Source organism: Apium graveolens, chromosome 9 (assembly GCF_009905375.1).
Source record: "Apium graveolens cultivar Ventura chromosome 9, ASM990537v1, whole genome shotgun sequence".
Lineage (NCBI taxonomy): Eukaryota > Viridiplantae > Streptophyta > Magnoliopsida > Apiales > Apiaceae > Apium > Apium graveolens.
Genome location: NC_133655.1, coordinates 26,144,663 through 26,160,152, shown reverse-complemented (window position 1 = coordinate 26,160,152; position 15,490 = coordinate 26,144,663). Strand labels below are relative to the sequence as shown.

The following is a 15,490-nucleotide window of genomic DNA, read 5'->3' as shown; positions in this document are numbered from 1 at the left end:
TCTGAAATCTAAACATAAAACATATTAGTCATGACTAATAATATATCTAACAGATATCTTTCAAATCAAGGAAGATATAACAACGATAAGATTAAGTCAAATAAAATCGGTAACTAGCACATTAACGAAACTTATCACTAAAGCTTCTCAGGGATAGGCCCGAATTTCACAAAATTTCGTAGGCTTGATTCAATAATAATTGGTACGTATGCATCTTGGCAAAGCGACCGGATATCTGATCGAGACATCTCCCAAGTCTAGCACCTCTCATTTTCATAAACCCTAAATTCTTAAGAACAGTCACATACACACAATCAGGGATGGTGGCAGGGGGTGGCTGGCGGGTGCGGCCGCCACCCCAAACTCATGTATAATCGTGAAATTAGTACTTATGATTTTTTTTACATATTTATATATCTAGTAGTAACACAAATTTTATTTTTAATTTTTGTCCCTTAAAAAATATATAAATTTTACGAATTTAGTACTAAAATTAATGATAATTACAATAGTTATGAATTTACATACACGAATTCAATTATATTTTGTACATTAAAATTGTTAAAATAATATTTATTAATTTATTTAATATATAATAAATTAAAAATATATATTAGTTACTCGGAAATTTTTTTTGCACCCCAGCCACCGATTTCTGGCTCCGTCCCTGCACACAATTCACTTTATCATTCCAATAATCCTTCGATTTTGTATTGTTACGAAATTTCTCCTAACAACATAAATAAATTCTTGATTAAAAATGGTCCCGTGGTTCCACACTAATTTTCACACTAATTTCCACACTAATAAGTAGAGACGCAGATACATCAACGTGCGCATAACCGAATGCTTGTAATAAAGCGTAATTGAACAATCATAACACAACTAAAACGAAATAGCCGTATCATGTGTTAGGGAACAAACTAACTTCCAAAGTCCAAATTATCTCTCAAATTCAAGTCTAAACGTCCAACGAATATAAATATGCTCATGCAAATTTAAAGAATTGAAGAAGATTAAATATAAGTTGAAGATGTTATATCAAGCAAACACTTAACTTTTTAACTTGTTAAATAATAACATATAGGGTCCCTATCCACAGCCATAGTTGGATAGGGACCCTATCCAACCAAAAAATCAGGACCATTGAAGTAAAAAACGAATGGCTAGGATCCGCTATTGCCGCTATGTTTCATTGCGAGGGCGCAATGAAACATTGCGGGAATGGCCCACATACTTTATTCCCTTTTTTACCCTTTTCCTATGTTAATTCATTTATCAATGCTTTTTTAACTACATAAATATTAATTTAATAAGATATTATTTTTAATATTTCTGATTAAAAATATAATATTTAAAAAATATTAAAAAATATTTTATAATAATATTAAATATTATATTTAATATTTAATATTCAATATTTTAAAAGTATTGAAACATTAAAATGAAATTAATATATTTAAATATTTAATAATATATATTAAAATAATAAAGGAAAATATTTTTGATATTTAAATATTTTAATTATTCAATATTTTTAATAATAAATGAAAATATTTGAATACTTCATTCCCCTTTTTACCATTTTCCTATGTTAATTCATTTATCAATGCTTTTTTAACTACATAAATATTAATTTAATAAGATATTATTCTTAATATTTCTGATTAAAAATATAATATTTAAAAAATATTATAAAATATTTTATAATAATATTAAATATTATATTTAATATTTAATATTCAATATTTTAAAAGTATTGAAACATTAAAATAAAATTAATATATTTAAATATTTAATAATATATATTAAAATAATAAAGGAAAATATTTTTGATATTTAAATATTTTAATTATTCAATATTTTTAATAATAAACGAAAATATTTGAATATTTGAAAATATTAATAATGTACTTTGTTATTATGTACTTTGAAATATTAATGAATTTTAATTAAATATTTTCAATGTTGTTAATGTTAGTACTTGTTGCCATTATTAATAATCCCAAAAAAAGAAGTGACTCCAAAAAAAAATTTGAAAAAAAAGTTATTTTGAAGATTTTTTTTTCCAAAATTGGGCAGAAAGTTTTCTGTAAAATAGAAAAAGTTTTATATAAAAAATAAATCATTTGCAAGTGCAGTGACCAATATGCAAAATTCGGCAAAGCCCAGTTTAGGCCCGCAATGTTTCATTGCGGATTCCGCAATGTTTCATTGCGGATGCAGCATTGTTTCATTGCGGGGGTAATCTGGGTTTTGCATAAATTTGCAGATTGGTCATTGCACTTGCAAATGATTTATTTTTTATATAATACTTTTTCTATTTTACAGAAAACTTTTTGCCAAATTTTGGAAAAAAAAATCTTCAAAAATAACTTTTTTTCAAATTTTTTTTGGAGTCACTTCTTTTTTTGGGATTATTAATAATGGCAACAAGTACTAACATTAACAACATTGAAAATATTTAATTAAAATTCATTAATATTTCAAAGTACATGATAAGAAATTACAATCAATTTTTTCCTTTTTTTCCTAATAATCTCGAGGGACAATTTCTTCTATCATGGCCTTCTTCCCTCGCCCCACAAAAACTGCACTTTCGAAATTGTTTATTTGAACTTGACGTCTCGATACCACTTTTGAATCTACCCGCTTTTGGACGTCCTTTTGTTTGTGACCTTGGGGGATCTAATAACGGATCATCTTCTTCATCACTTTCATAGTCCTCATTTATTTTTTTCTCTCTCTTTTCTCCCGGAAAAGACTTAATCACAACTCCTTTTCTCTCTTGATCACGCTCATCAAGTAATTGTACCGTGGAACGGAGCAACTACCAACAACGGACAAACCTTGGAAAGCTTTACACAATCCACTATATCTTGCCGTTTGAGATTCTACAACATTACCAAGCATCTGAGGCGTACACGGTAGAGGTCCCGCAACTTTGTTTCTGTTTATTGTCCACCTCATTGTTACAAGATCTGGTGGTATCATCGTCTTTTGTTTCTTGTTAAGGTAACGGATCATGTGTCTACAAATCATCTCGGAATGTTCAAATTTTTTACATGTACAAGAATAACTCCCGTCGATGGAAACCTTCAAGAAAAAATTCCTTCTATTAATCTCCGGCAAGGTGGACTTTTCTACCAAATACATCTTTGAAAGATAATCTCCACAACCTTTCATGCTTTTCACAACAAAAGATTGACTTTTTTGAAGCTCTTTTTGAAATCGCTTAAACATCTCTTTTGTGTATATCTTGGAGGCATGTATCTTCATTGACGAGTTAGAGAATAGTCTCTTTTCCTTGTACTCGGTGTCAAAATCGGCTTGAACCTCCCGTAAATATTGTGAGTCCAAAGCTTTTTGTGAATTCTCAATGAATTCTTTCAAACCGGTCGACGCTTTCACATACTCATCAAAAAATGAATTCATAGACTCGCTCCTTGAGGTGGTAGTCATACCGGCGGCAAAATGTTGTTTCGTGAAAGCAAAAACCCATTGCCATCTAATTGCATACATATCATTTAGCCAATTGTGATTTTCAAGATCATATTTCTCTTTCAAGTCCTCCCACCTACCTTCAAATTCCGTTGGTGACAATGACTTGTAGATACATGCATTAAAATCCGTCCTGAACTCCGAGTATTGAGTATACAAAGTAGATAGTTTCTCGGGAAACTTGCTACTAATATGCCACGTACAATATGTATGGTTGGTGTTAGGCATAACCTCAGAAATGGCATTACTTAAAGCGATGTCTTGATCCGTAATAATGGTAATAGGTGGCTTGTTATCGACCGCTTCCAACCAAGTCTTCAAAACCCATCTATAAGTAGTCTCTTTCTCGTCCCTTATAAGTACAAATCCAAACAAAATATTTTGGTAGTGGTGATTCACTCCCGTAATTGGAATAAAAGGCATGTCATACCTATTAGTCCGATATGTCGAGTCGAAAGTCACCACATCTCCAAAATTCTTGTACGCGTTAAGCGAACGAGGATCAACCCACACCAAACCCCTAACCCGATTCCCCTCATCCACATCCACTCGGTAGAAAAAATTGCCATCACTTTGTTTTTGCAAGTCTCGTAACAAAACCAATCCACACTCCGCATCACCGGAATCAAAAACCCGTCTTCGAATGTCACGTATTATATTTCGCACGTCTTGAGCGGAAAAACCAATTTTTTCAATACCACCACACGTCTCACTAAGTAAATTCATCACTTTCGGGGTCTCGATACCCGATTTGTTGAATAACTCAATCAAAGATCGGGTAAACGGATCTATGTTGCGTGATCTTTGCATGAAATTTACCTTATCCGATATAACCATAGCATGATTGTGCTCTAGGTTGACCTTGGTTACTTCCCATTTGTTTGAGCTTACTTTGTGAGCAACACACATACGAGCACGACAACAAGTTCGAGGAATAACATCTCGAGGTCGTTTCCCTTTAGCCCTATCTTCAACTTCCAAGGGTTTTGGGCCCAATCTTCCACCCTTTCGACATATATACAAACGTGACGATATACCACCATTTCTTGAATGCTTATGACTACTTCAAATAATTATCTCAAACCCTATACTTCGACCATAACCTCGATAAAAACTTTCCGCTTCATCCAACGAATCAAACATCATACCAACACAAGGAACTACATCATTCATATTTCCAATAAAATTTTCATCATTAATTTTATCATCATCATCGCCATTAAAAGAATCATTACTATCATCGGAATCACCGTGAACATCGTGATTCTTCCAACCGAAACCAACATCATCATCACTATGCGTTTTTCGCTTCCCCGGATCATTAACTTTATCTTCAATACTATCAACATCTATTACTTCATCATCATTAAAAATTTTACGATAAACCCTCTTTTTTGTGGGAGGGGGGTAACATAATTAAAATCGTTATGATTACTAGATGAACTTGAATAATCAAATAAATAAGAAGCCATGGATATTGAATACTAACCTTTTTTTTCAGAAGAATAAATTTGAGCAGAATGTTAAGAAGCAGTAAAACAGCAATATTTCAAAAATACAGACATTTTAAGGTAGTTGTGTGTATTAAATGCACGCCCGCAATGTTTCATTGCGGCCCCGCAATGTTTCATTGCGATGGCCGCAATGAAATATTGCGGAACTGTACAAACCCCCAAGCCAACAACTGTAAATATTTGCAGTTTTAATAAAACTTTACAACGTACCTCAGCAATGTTTCATTGCGGGGGGAAGTGTCTACCGCAATGAAACATTGCGGATGGGTTGTTTATTTTTATTATTTTCTTTAAAATTAGAAAATTAATCAAAAAAATTATAAAAAATAGTTTCTAGACTTATTATATTTCATTTAATATGTTAAATGTTAGTTTGAAAATATAAATGTTTATAAGAGTAACTTAATTATAATATGCAACTATTTTACATAGTTTTGTGAAAATTTTGCATAATAGTTATGTCAAATGATGTTTCTTGACGTGTAAGCTGTAAAGTACAAATTTTGACGATCCAACTATATGGATGTTAAAATATAATGATTATAATAATTAAGAAAATTTATTTCTTAAATAAAATACGGTATTTATATATATTTTGTTATCAAGAAATATTTAACATTTTGGGGGCTAAATTATTTTATATTTTTTTATAGATAACGAAAATTCGATAAATTTTCATTTTTTTGGATTTTCACATTTTCAAATTTTAGTATTATATTTGTTTATTAAAATTTAAAATTGATAAAATATATTGGACAAGTACAAGAAAAATAAAACATTAAATAATTTATTTCATTCAAATATAAATGGAGTACATTCAAATATTTTTTCAAAACAAATACATAATAACATTTTATATATCACCCTTATCGTCGTCTTTCTTTTTCTTCGACTTTTCCGCCTTCGCTTTAGCTTCATTTTCTTTTTTTTTCTTGCGCTCAAGCGCCATTTGAATACGACGGAGAGCTATTGCCATGTCTTCGTCTCCTTCGGGCCCGTCATAAGCCACACCATCGATAATTACCTTATTATTGTCATAATCATAGTAGAAAACCATTTTTCGGAAATTAGAGAAGATAATGTTGAAGGGAAAATGTAGAATAAAAATAGAGAAGAGAATGTTGAAAAAAAATGAGATGAGGCAGGACTATTTATAGGTGAAAATCTGAATTTTAAAATTCACAAGCTTCTGCCGCAATGAAACATTGCGGCGTGTCGGTCAAGCTTCTGCTCTATTGACCAGTCAATTCAACTGCTGCAATGTATCATTGCGGCAATTTCAACAGTCAAATGAAATATTTTCAGCAATTTTTTTTTTGTGCCAAATTTAATTTTGTGAATTTTAAAATTCTTATTAATATTGGCACAAAAATAAGTTTTGCACAAAAAAAAAAGTTTGACTGTTGATAAATTTTTTAAACTAAAATAACTCAATTCACTAAAAAGTATAAAATTAATAATATTATTTTTTAAACTAAAATTATTCATACGATAATTTAAAGAAAAAGTACAGAAAAAATTAAATTGATAAATTTATTATTAAAATTGATAATATTTTAATATATATTACTACTACTTATATTTAATGTTAACATATTTTAAAAAATTAATTACTGTTGAACATTAATATTATTTTTATACTTATATAAATAAGTTAAATATTAGAATAAGCTAAAAGAGGGGCAGTTTGGACATTAAAAACTGGGAGTCTAACCAACAATAAAACATTGCGGCCCAGCAATGAAACATTGCTTACTCCGCAATGTTTCATTGCGGAAGCCAAGACCCGCATTGAAACATTGATTTCCCCGCAATGTTTCATTGCTGTGGGTTGGCTGGCTATCCCCCAACCCAACCCACGTTGGCTCCTCATTATTTCCCTAACATATAAATTAGCTATATCACTGTTGTACTCTTCTTATTTTATCAAATTGACGTGAACTTCTCTTTTGAGTAATTACATGTTGAGCATATACAACAAATGATGAACATCAGAGAGAAATAAAAAACATCAAATAATGATCTGAGTGTTACTTTTGATCTTCCGTCAAGTAATCTTAGGTTCTTGCTTGTTAGAGGTAGGCCTTTATTACTTTTCAAGTGCTTGAAAAAGCTGAGATTTTTATTATTACAGTTCATGCAATTCTTGATTTTTATGCTAATAGTGTTAATACTGAGTATACTATTAATCTTAATAATAATTAGACCTGAGTTTTGTATGTTGATTTTTCGAGATCGAGTCAAGTAATATGGGTTCCAGGATTACATTTAATGCATTTTTAGGTGTATTACATGAACAAAGCTGCAGATCCATTGTAAAAAATATATATAGTTTCTACAAAATGCATTAAGAAACTCAACTAAACTGATCAAACTGAGAAAAATCTCAATACCTCAAATACTCTCTCCTATCAAATGTGGTTGTACATGTGCCTTACAAACTTCGTACGCTGCAAACAATCGGTTGTCCCCGATCAAATGACATAAATGTTGAGTAACCAGCTCATCTAAAACCTTAAGGTGTTAGAGGAAGGCCCCAATAGGATCATATATTTAACACTCCCCCTCACTCGAAAGCCCATTTATGGGTCGAAGAGTGGAACACCGGCACCCATCTTTGGGGTATCAATTGCCTTTAGTGTTCACATTAAATTGTGAGAATGTTGGGGGTGGCTGGGAATCGAACCTTAGTCCTCCCGCCAGCCTAAGCTCTGATACCATGTTGAGTAACCAGCTCATTTAAAACCTTAAGGTGTTAGAGGAAGGCCCCAATAGGATCATATATTTAACACTACTTAGAGAAAAAAGACACCTACATTTTTTTTGCAGAAAACTTGTATTGCTATATTTCTTGTTATTTCTTTTCTACTTCTAAAACTCAAGGTAAACTAGCCATTATATAGGCTTTACAAACATATTAAAACAAACTATTACTAAAACTAACCACTACTAATTAATGGGTAAATTACATGTCCATAATTTACTTCATAACTCCACTACCCCACTACTAAACAATTCTAAAATAATATTTTTCTCTAATAATTAATCTATTGCTAAATATCTAATAATTAAATAAACAAATAATTAATAACTAAATTTAAGATTATTCCAACATTCACCCCCATAATCTAAAATTTACGAAGCACTTTCTCTTCGCCTGTGATGCACTTCTCACCACCATCAATTTTGATGCACTATCTCATCAAAAACACTTTGGAGCACTTTCTCTCCAAAAACACTTTGGAGCACTTTCTCTCCACAACTCTAAAATAAAATTTCTTTCATGGCCTCTTGTGTCATGATATCTTTCTCATTATTTCCACCGCTCATGTTCCTCCTTCATTTTTATTCTTGCTTCTCTTTTCTTTTTCCACGTACCATTTCATCTTGATATTTCACTAAATATATATGGAGAAATTTTTAATGCCATTTGAAATCTCAGATAAATACTTAATATATATATAAATGTATGTATTTTTATAAGAGTCTCACAAGCCCTAGAACATATAGCTCTGATGCCATGTTGAAAAAACTTGGAGAAAAAGACACCTACATTTTTTTTGCAGAGAACTTATACTGCTATATTTCTTGTTTTCTTTTCTTCTTCTAAAACTCAAGGTAAACTAGCCATTATATAGGCTTTACAAACATATTAAAACAAACTATTACTAAAACTAACCACTACTAATTAATGGGTAAATTACATGTCCATAATTTACTTCATAACTCCACTACCCCACTACTAAACAATTCTAAAATAATATTTTTCTCTAATAATTAATCTATTACTAAATATTTAATAATTAAATAAACAAATAATTAATAACTAAATTTAAGATTATTCCAACAATAAATAATAAGCCATCTAGTTATAATCCAACAAAAAGTCAATGTCAATAAACTAAATTCCAACTTACCTTTTATATCCACGATACCCCACGTCCCCCACCCCTTGAACAAGCTTGATAGCCAATGTTTAACATCTAAATATCATCTAATTATCAGGCATTATACTAACAATCCTTTGTAAATTCCCGAAAGCTGCCAATTTTACATTTGTTTTGACTAAGATTATTAAAGAGCAAATAGGCAGTCTACTGACCATTTCCTTGTCCCTTTGTCCTTGTTGCCGTCCTCTATATAATAAGTAAGCAGCCCCCTGCACCAGATACATAACAATCCCGGCTCTTCATATTCTCTCATCTCATCTGATCATCGCGGTGTTTTATATACTTAACGCAGTTGAATCAAACGATGGCTGCCTCTAGTATTCTGTTTGTAGCTTCAATATTGTTCTGCTCCTTTGCCTTGAGTTGTTATGCTAACGAACTCTTCTCTGACCTGGAACATTCTATCCTCGTCACAGCGTCTCCTAAAAGCGGACAAGGTATACAGAGATTTAAACATATGTACCATTTACTTAAATTAAAATACGTTCATAATATCGTACTTCCAAGATTCATTTTTGTTATTTTCCAAAATAGAATGGATTGTTCAATAATTTGATTGAGACTTTAAATTGCAGTGTTGAAATCTGGGGAAGCAAATATCACTGTAACATGGTCTTTCAACAAAACCTTTCCAGGAACAGAATCAACCTACAAAACTGTAAAGGTAAAGCTTTGCTATGCTCCGGTCAGTCAAAAGGATCGTGGATGGCGCAAAACAAAAGATGAGCTTAAGAAGGACAGAACTTGCCAACACAAGATTGTAAACAGGGATTACAAACCTTCAAAGGATATGGTTACTTGGACTGTAGAAAGAGATACCCCCCAAGCAACGTACTTTGTGAGGGTTTATGTTTTCAATGCCGAGGACAAAGAAGTTGCCTATGGCCAAAGCACTGATGATGCTAAGAAAAAGAACTTGTTTGAGGTAGAGGCGGTCACTGGCCGCCATGTCTCCCTTGATATTGCATCTGTGTGCTTCTCTGTTTTCTCTATTGTGTCTTTAGCCGGCTTCTTTTACCTGGAGAAGCGAAAGGGAAGAAGTTCACAGCAAAAGTGAGCAAGGTTATTCCTCGTTTTACCTATGTGTCTGGTGATATTAGGTTCTTTCTCATAATTCGAGTGTCTTTGGGCGACCAGTGATACTTAATTCCAGCAAAAAACATAGATGATTCTAGTTTCTTTGTTAGAAATTTGTTATGTAATACAATGTTACATAGTTTCTAAACGCAGGTCAAGATTACAAAATGCAGTTCCAAGTATATTACCCAAATGACCGTCCTAATTTTATTTGATTTTCTTTGTAAACAGTGACAAATACAGTTCAAGTATATTACCAAAATGACCGTCCTAATTTTCTTTGCAAACATGGACACTTAATCATCTTCTAGGTTTTTATTAATCATTTTCTAGTTTTTTGTGCATGCGGGATGACTTGAAATGTATAAATATACTTTCTCCATCTCATAATATGTGTCACATTTCTTTTTATAGAAATCAAATTGACCAACCATTAAACATTACTAGTATATTATTTTAAAAAACTAAAAATTATATATTAAAGTAGATTAAATCTACTCTCCGGTGATGTAATTTTTTTATTTTGTTCAATTATAAATTATTAATAAACTTCGGTCAAACTTAAGTCAATTTGACCTGCACAAATTCAAAGAAGACACATAATATGAGATGGAGGGAGTATATATTATAATATTTTAACCGTTAATTCACTTGTATTTACGGTACACCTAATAATACATTGAACTTATATTTTACACATAATATATTTAACCTGATATAATTTTCATTTTAACTTATATTTACAATACAACTATTAAACTTATATTTTACACATAATCCATCTAAGAGATGTACCTTTTTAATATATCTTTTATACATTTATCTTTTTAATATATCTTTTATACATTTAAAAAATGTACAAATAAATATTTGTGAATTAGTTAGCATGGTCGTGCTCCACTGATCCACTAGAGGGTGCGTCACCTGAGACCTTTATGCATAGTTTTTAAAAGATTATAAATAAATACTTGCAAATTAGTTAACAAGTATATTTTAAATATTATTATTGTGTATTTAAAATAGAAACATAAATTATATAATTAATTAATTAGTATCTCAATTTAAAATATATTTTAATTTTTTTAAAATAAGTATATTTTGAGAACAATTTCTATAAAAAAATCATATTTTATAATTGATATTATATAAGAAAAATAAAAATAATTGATATTAAATATAAAATAAATTAATGATATTCAATGAATTTTTTTTAAATTTGATGTGTTATATTTTTAATAAAAATTGACATGATGAATTATTTTATAAAAAGTTAAATATTTATAAAATATAATATCACATATTATTTTATATAAATATTAAGTCTAATTATTAATCTACTTAACAATCAGCGTAATCAGGAAAGTGACGTGCATTTAACTAATCTAACCAAACTGCATTTGATAAAAGTGACGTGCATTTGACGTCACTCTGTTTTACATAGTACAATGATATTCAAGGTTCACTAAATGGGTTCTGTTTTCAATACTGCAAAGATGGAGATGGTTAAACTTTGTCAAATTTGGGTTGTGAGTCAAAGCCAAGATACATGCTAGGGAGTCGCCGGCTTTGCCCACTGCGGTGCTTTAAACATTTATGTAACATGTGGATACATAAATTTGACATCTTATGACACAAATAAGAAGGCTTTTAGAAGATATGATATACCTTGGCAGGCTGGCAGCTATAAAACCAGTGTCACCTCTCACTAATTTTCACAATTAACTCCCCTCTTTCACATTTGTCCCCTCCCGCCTAATACAAACTCAGTTGTGTTATCCCCCTTCCAAACAATTTTTTAGAAAAAATCAAAACGCTCCCCTCTCATATCCACCTCTTTCTTCCTTTTGCTCAAACGTAAGCCTAAAACTTTTAGAGTTTCAAGCTCGATTACAGCTTTCTTTCCCCTTTCAATGTTTCTTTCTTTCTTTTAATTGCTCAATTTTATGTTCTCGGTTTCAATTTGTTTAATTCTCTTTGTTGTTTGAACAGATTCGAAACTAAAAGTTTGGAGCTTGGAGCTTGAAGCTTACAGTTGGAGCTGGAGCTTAAAGTTACAATATCAAGTTTGCTTTAGGGTGAAACTTTCTAAAAGGACTTTTCATTATGTTTACATTTGTGAATTTACACTAAAAAATGACTTTCAAAAAACTAAAGGGACGATCAACATTGATGCTAATACCATATTCACAAGTTAACAAAAGTTATACCGTAAATTAATATAATATGTAATAATAATAATATGGTAAAATCTGGAGTTTTGAAATATATGATATAGAAGTAAACATAAAGTAGGTCTTAGAGCATCTCCAATGATAATTGGAATAACTGTTGGCTAAAATATGAAAAATCAGGAATTATGTAAAATTTTATCTAAGTGGAAGGGGAAACACTCCAATAATATTATGTATAATTATGATAACAAAATTATAGCTAAGGGATTTCCCAATGATATTATGTATAATTATGATAACAAAATTATAGCTAAGGGATTTAGTGGTTTGACAAATATAGCCAACCAAATATGATTATCTATATTTTTTGCTAAGGATAACTATGATTAGAGTGCTTAAAATTTTATATAATATCTAAATATTGCCACTTATGTGTCACATAGATTTCACGTAGATAATTTAGTTAAGAGTTTTGCATTATTGGAGATGCTCTTAAAATGCAAATATGCATAAGGTTATAATTGTAGAAATTCGATTTCTTGATTAATCAAAATACATAATATTGAGAGGTAATCCCAAAGACCAAGTTGCTATTTGCATTCAATTGTTTAACCATGATTATCTACTCCATCTTAAGTTCAACGGCTAGTATAGATATAACAAATTATTATATTTGAAAATAATACATGCATACTCAGGTCATACTGTGAACCTTCGAAGTTTGACGGTGGGTCAGGTGCCCTAATTCTGATGTTATGGGTCCGATTCTCATATTATGGGTCCTCCGTCAGGTGTTTGTGAATGCTGACTACCTGTTGTGAAGCATAATGTCCCTAATTTTGTGGCTCCTCCTAGAGGTGGTGGGCAACATATTAGTGTCCTGAGCTGATAATTTATAGTGTTGGATAGTTATGTTGAGATGAAGAAATGTGATGAAGGCTACATAATAATATAAAAATTGAAATAAGAATTCATATACACTAGTCCTCAAACATTTCTTACGAAAATAATCGCACTCCAAATTATTCTTCCCCGTATACATTCAATATTATTGTCCCCACATATGTGATTAACAGAGTATTTTAATAATTTTTAAATAACCACATATTCACACATGATATCCAAAATTTCGATTTTATTTTCGATCGATACTCTTTTCGTAAGAGAATAAGACAAACAACTAAATCATCAATTACACATTATATTATCAAGCACATATATTAATATATTTATAACTGAAATACAAAATATAAAATAATACCGTTGCATTAACATAAAAATATAATATATTTATTACAAATTTAATGTTTCGTTTGAAAAAAATAATATTCCTAACATTTAAATTATTTAAATAATATATAGTATGAACAATTTCGCAGAAAAATTGAATAGATTAACATTAATTTTCTATAAAGTTGTCTATGCATAAATGTTGATTTATTCAAAAAATATCAAATTGCAATAAATTCAATGGTGATTATGCTTTCAAAATTATTTTTAACTAATTATTTATTATTTTATAAGTGTATATATTAAAATTATTCTTTAACTAAAAATTGATTTTTTTCCTATAAATATCATTCAAAATTTCAGTAGCGGCTCTATAAACAACATCCTCACAATCAGACAATATATATTTACTGTGTTAATATTTTAAGCCGAAACAAGTTCAAAACCCTTCTTCACAAACATGATTTGGCGTAAAAATATTGTTCAGATTGGTAGCAAAATTTTCTTTCTGAATCAATCAAATACCGGTGTCTTATCCAAAGAACTAGTTAAGAAAATTCTAAATCTGAATTGTTAAATTATTGAGATTCACTAAAAATTATCATTATTATTATATACAAATTTGTTAAATTGTAGTAGCCATTACAATTATCCCATTCACCAATATTGTATTTATACATATAATAAATAGTAATTTTTACATGTTGCATTAGTTTCTTAACATCCTCGTTATACAAGAATTTTTTACCGGATAAGAATCGTATAGGAGACGAGCCGAACCCTCTAAAGTTGAGGTGAAAGATGAGCCGGAACCACGTAGAGCTCTGGAAGATGAGACAGAAACGCCTAGAGCGGAAGTACAACAAAAATCACCTATATCTAAAATAGAAAACAAGTGGTCTCTCCCTGAAAATGCATACACACCCTACAAGTTAAATTAACAAGTCTATACGTAAAAAGTTATACAAAAATATATCATATTTATTTAAATAGGCTTATATATATTCAACCTATTGTATATGAATTAGAATATTATTTCTATGACACAACTCAACCATATTAGATATTAAACCATGTATCATTAATATAAGCAATAACTTAAACAATGAGCTTAAAAAATAAATGTTGTCTGTGCTCAATTAAGGTGAGTATAATTTTGAGAGCTACCAAACTGCGTATATATTATATTTTATTACTTTATTCAGAATTATAAAATGTGAGAGTATTGTTTGTGTTTTGTCTAGTACCGACCGGATAGTAGATAATAAAAATGAGGGTGTGGAGGGGGTGTATGTAAAGTATGGGGTTTAAAAAAGGTTTAAAATCTATTTATGTTCTTTATAAATTTTCTGCATATTAAAAAATAAGTCAAATTTTAGGGTTCTCAGTAAGCAGGTTCCACATTTGCAAAAAGAAAGTGGAATAGTAAAGGGAAGTCGCGAAGAAGGTGCTCAACAAAAGAATTTTAATTAAAATGAAGAAATCTTTTATAGAACTGAAACATATTTGAAGATAAAATATAATTAGTGATTTATCTAGTACTGATACTTAAGATTATATGCACGAAGGTTAAACGATGTTTTAGATAGATCTCACTGTGACGAGAGAGTTGATATAGTGGAAGAGTCGTTTGATGTATGTAACGACTCGTATACTTTTATATTTAACTAAAGTGTAATTATGGAATTAATAAATGAATAATATATGTGTATAGCTTTGTCAGCTATGTGTTATTTTACTTTTATCTATGTTTGTGAATTATGGTGTCCAGGGTGGTTAGTGTAATTAATTATGAACTTGTATTGAATTGTTTTCACTTTTAAGAGTGGATTTAATACAAGTTTATTTGTGTAAATATGTGGATTGTCTCTAAAATTGTTTTTATGACTTTATAATTTCAATATTTATTTTTGGGATTTTATAAATATAGAAATCAATATTTTATCAATTATTTAACCCTTTATGATTTTTCTGATTTCATTTATTTGTAAAATTTGTATTTAATTCCCGAATTCTTCAAAAATTATGAAACTTATATTTATTTAAG

At 30.0% G+C, this 15,490-nt stretch overlaps 2 protein-coding genes across 2 annotated transcripts; one reads left to right on the top strand and one right to left on the bottom strand.

Annotated features, from left to right (window-relative positions):
- Positions 1-2,769: 2,769 nt before the first annotated feature.
- LOC141685144 (protein FAR1-RELATED SEQUENCE 5-like) lies at positions 2,770-6,072 on the bottom strand. The gene is made up of 3 exons (XM_074490265.1): positions 5,880-6,072; positions 4,654-4,856; positions 2,770-4,506 (listed from the first exon to the last, which is right to left on the bottom strand). Exons 1-3 carry the CDS (start codon positions 6,070-6,072, stop codon positions 2,770-2,772), a joined length of 2,133 nt encoding a protein of 710 aa, XP_074346366.1.
- Positions 6,073-9,074: 3,002 nt separating this feature from the next.
- Positions 9,075-10,265, top strand: LOC141682568 (high-affinity nitrate transporter 3.1-like). Its single transcript, XM_074487263.1, has 2 exons — positions 9,075-9,402; positions 9,541-10,265. Exons 1-2 carry the CDS (start codon positions 9,270-9,272, stop codon positions 10,020-10,022), a joined length of 615 nt encoding a protein of 204 aa, XP_074343364.1. The 5' UTR covers positions 9,075-9,269; the 3' UTR covers positions 10,023-10,265.
- The last annotated feature ends 5,225 nt before the right edge of the window (positions 10,266-15,490 follow it).

Excerpts from the sequence above, each read along its gene's own strand:
- LOC141685144 (XM_074490265.1), bottom strand. The coding sequence starts at position 6,072 with ATGGTTTTCTACTATGATTATGACAATAATAAGGTAATTATCGATGGT. Across the intron at positions 4,857-5,879 it reads AAAGAAAGACGACGATAAGG|TAATAGATGTTGATAGTATT; the intron begins GTGATATATAAA and ends ATGATGATGAAG. Across the intron at positions 4,507-4,653 it reads TGAATGATGTAGTTCCTTGT|GGTGGAAGATTGGGCCCAAA; the intron begins GTTGGTATGATG and ends ATATGTCGAAAG.
- LOC141682568 (XM_074487263.1), top strand. The coding sequence starts at position 9,270 with ATGGCTGCCTCTAGTATTCTGTTTGTAGCTTCAATATTGTTCTGCTCC. Across the intron at positions 9,403-9,540 it reads GTCTCCTAAAAGCGGACAAG|TGTTGAAATCTGGGGAAGCA; the intron begins GTATACAGAGAT and ends TTTAAATTGCAG.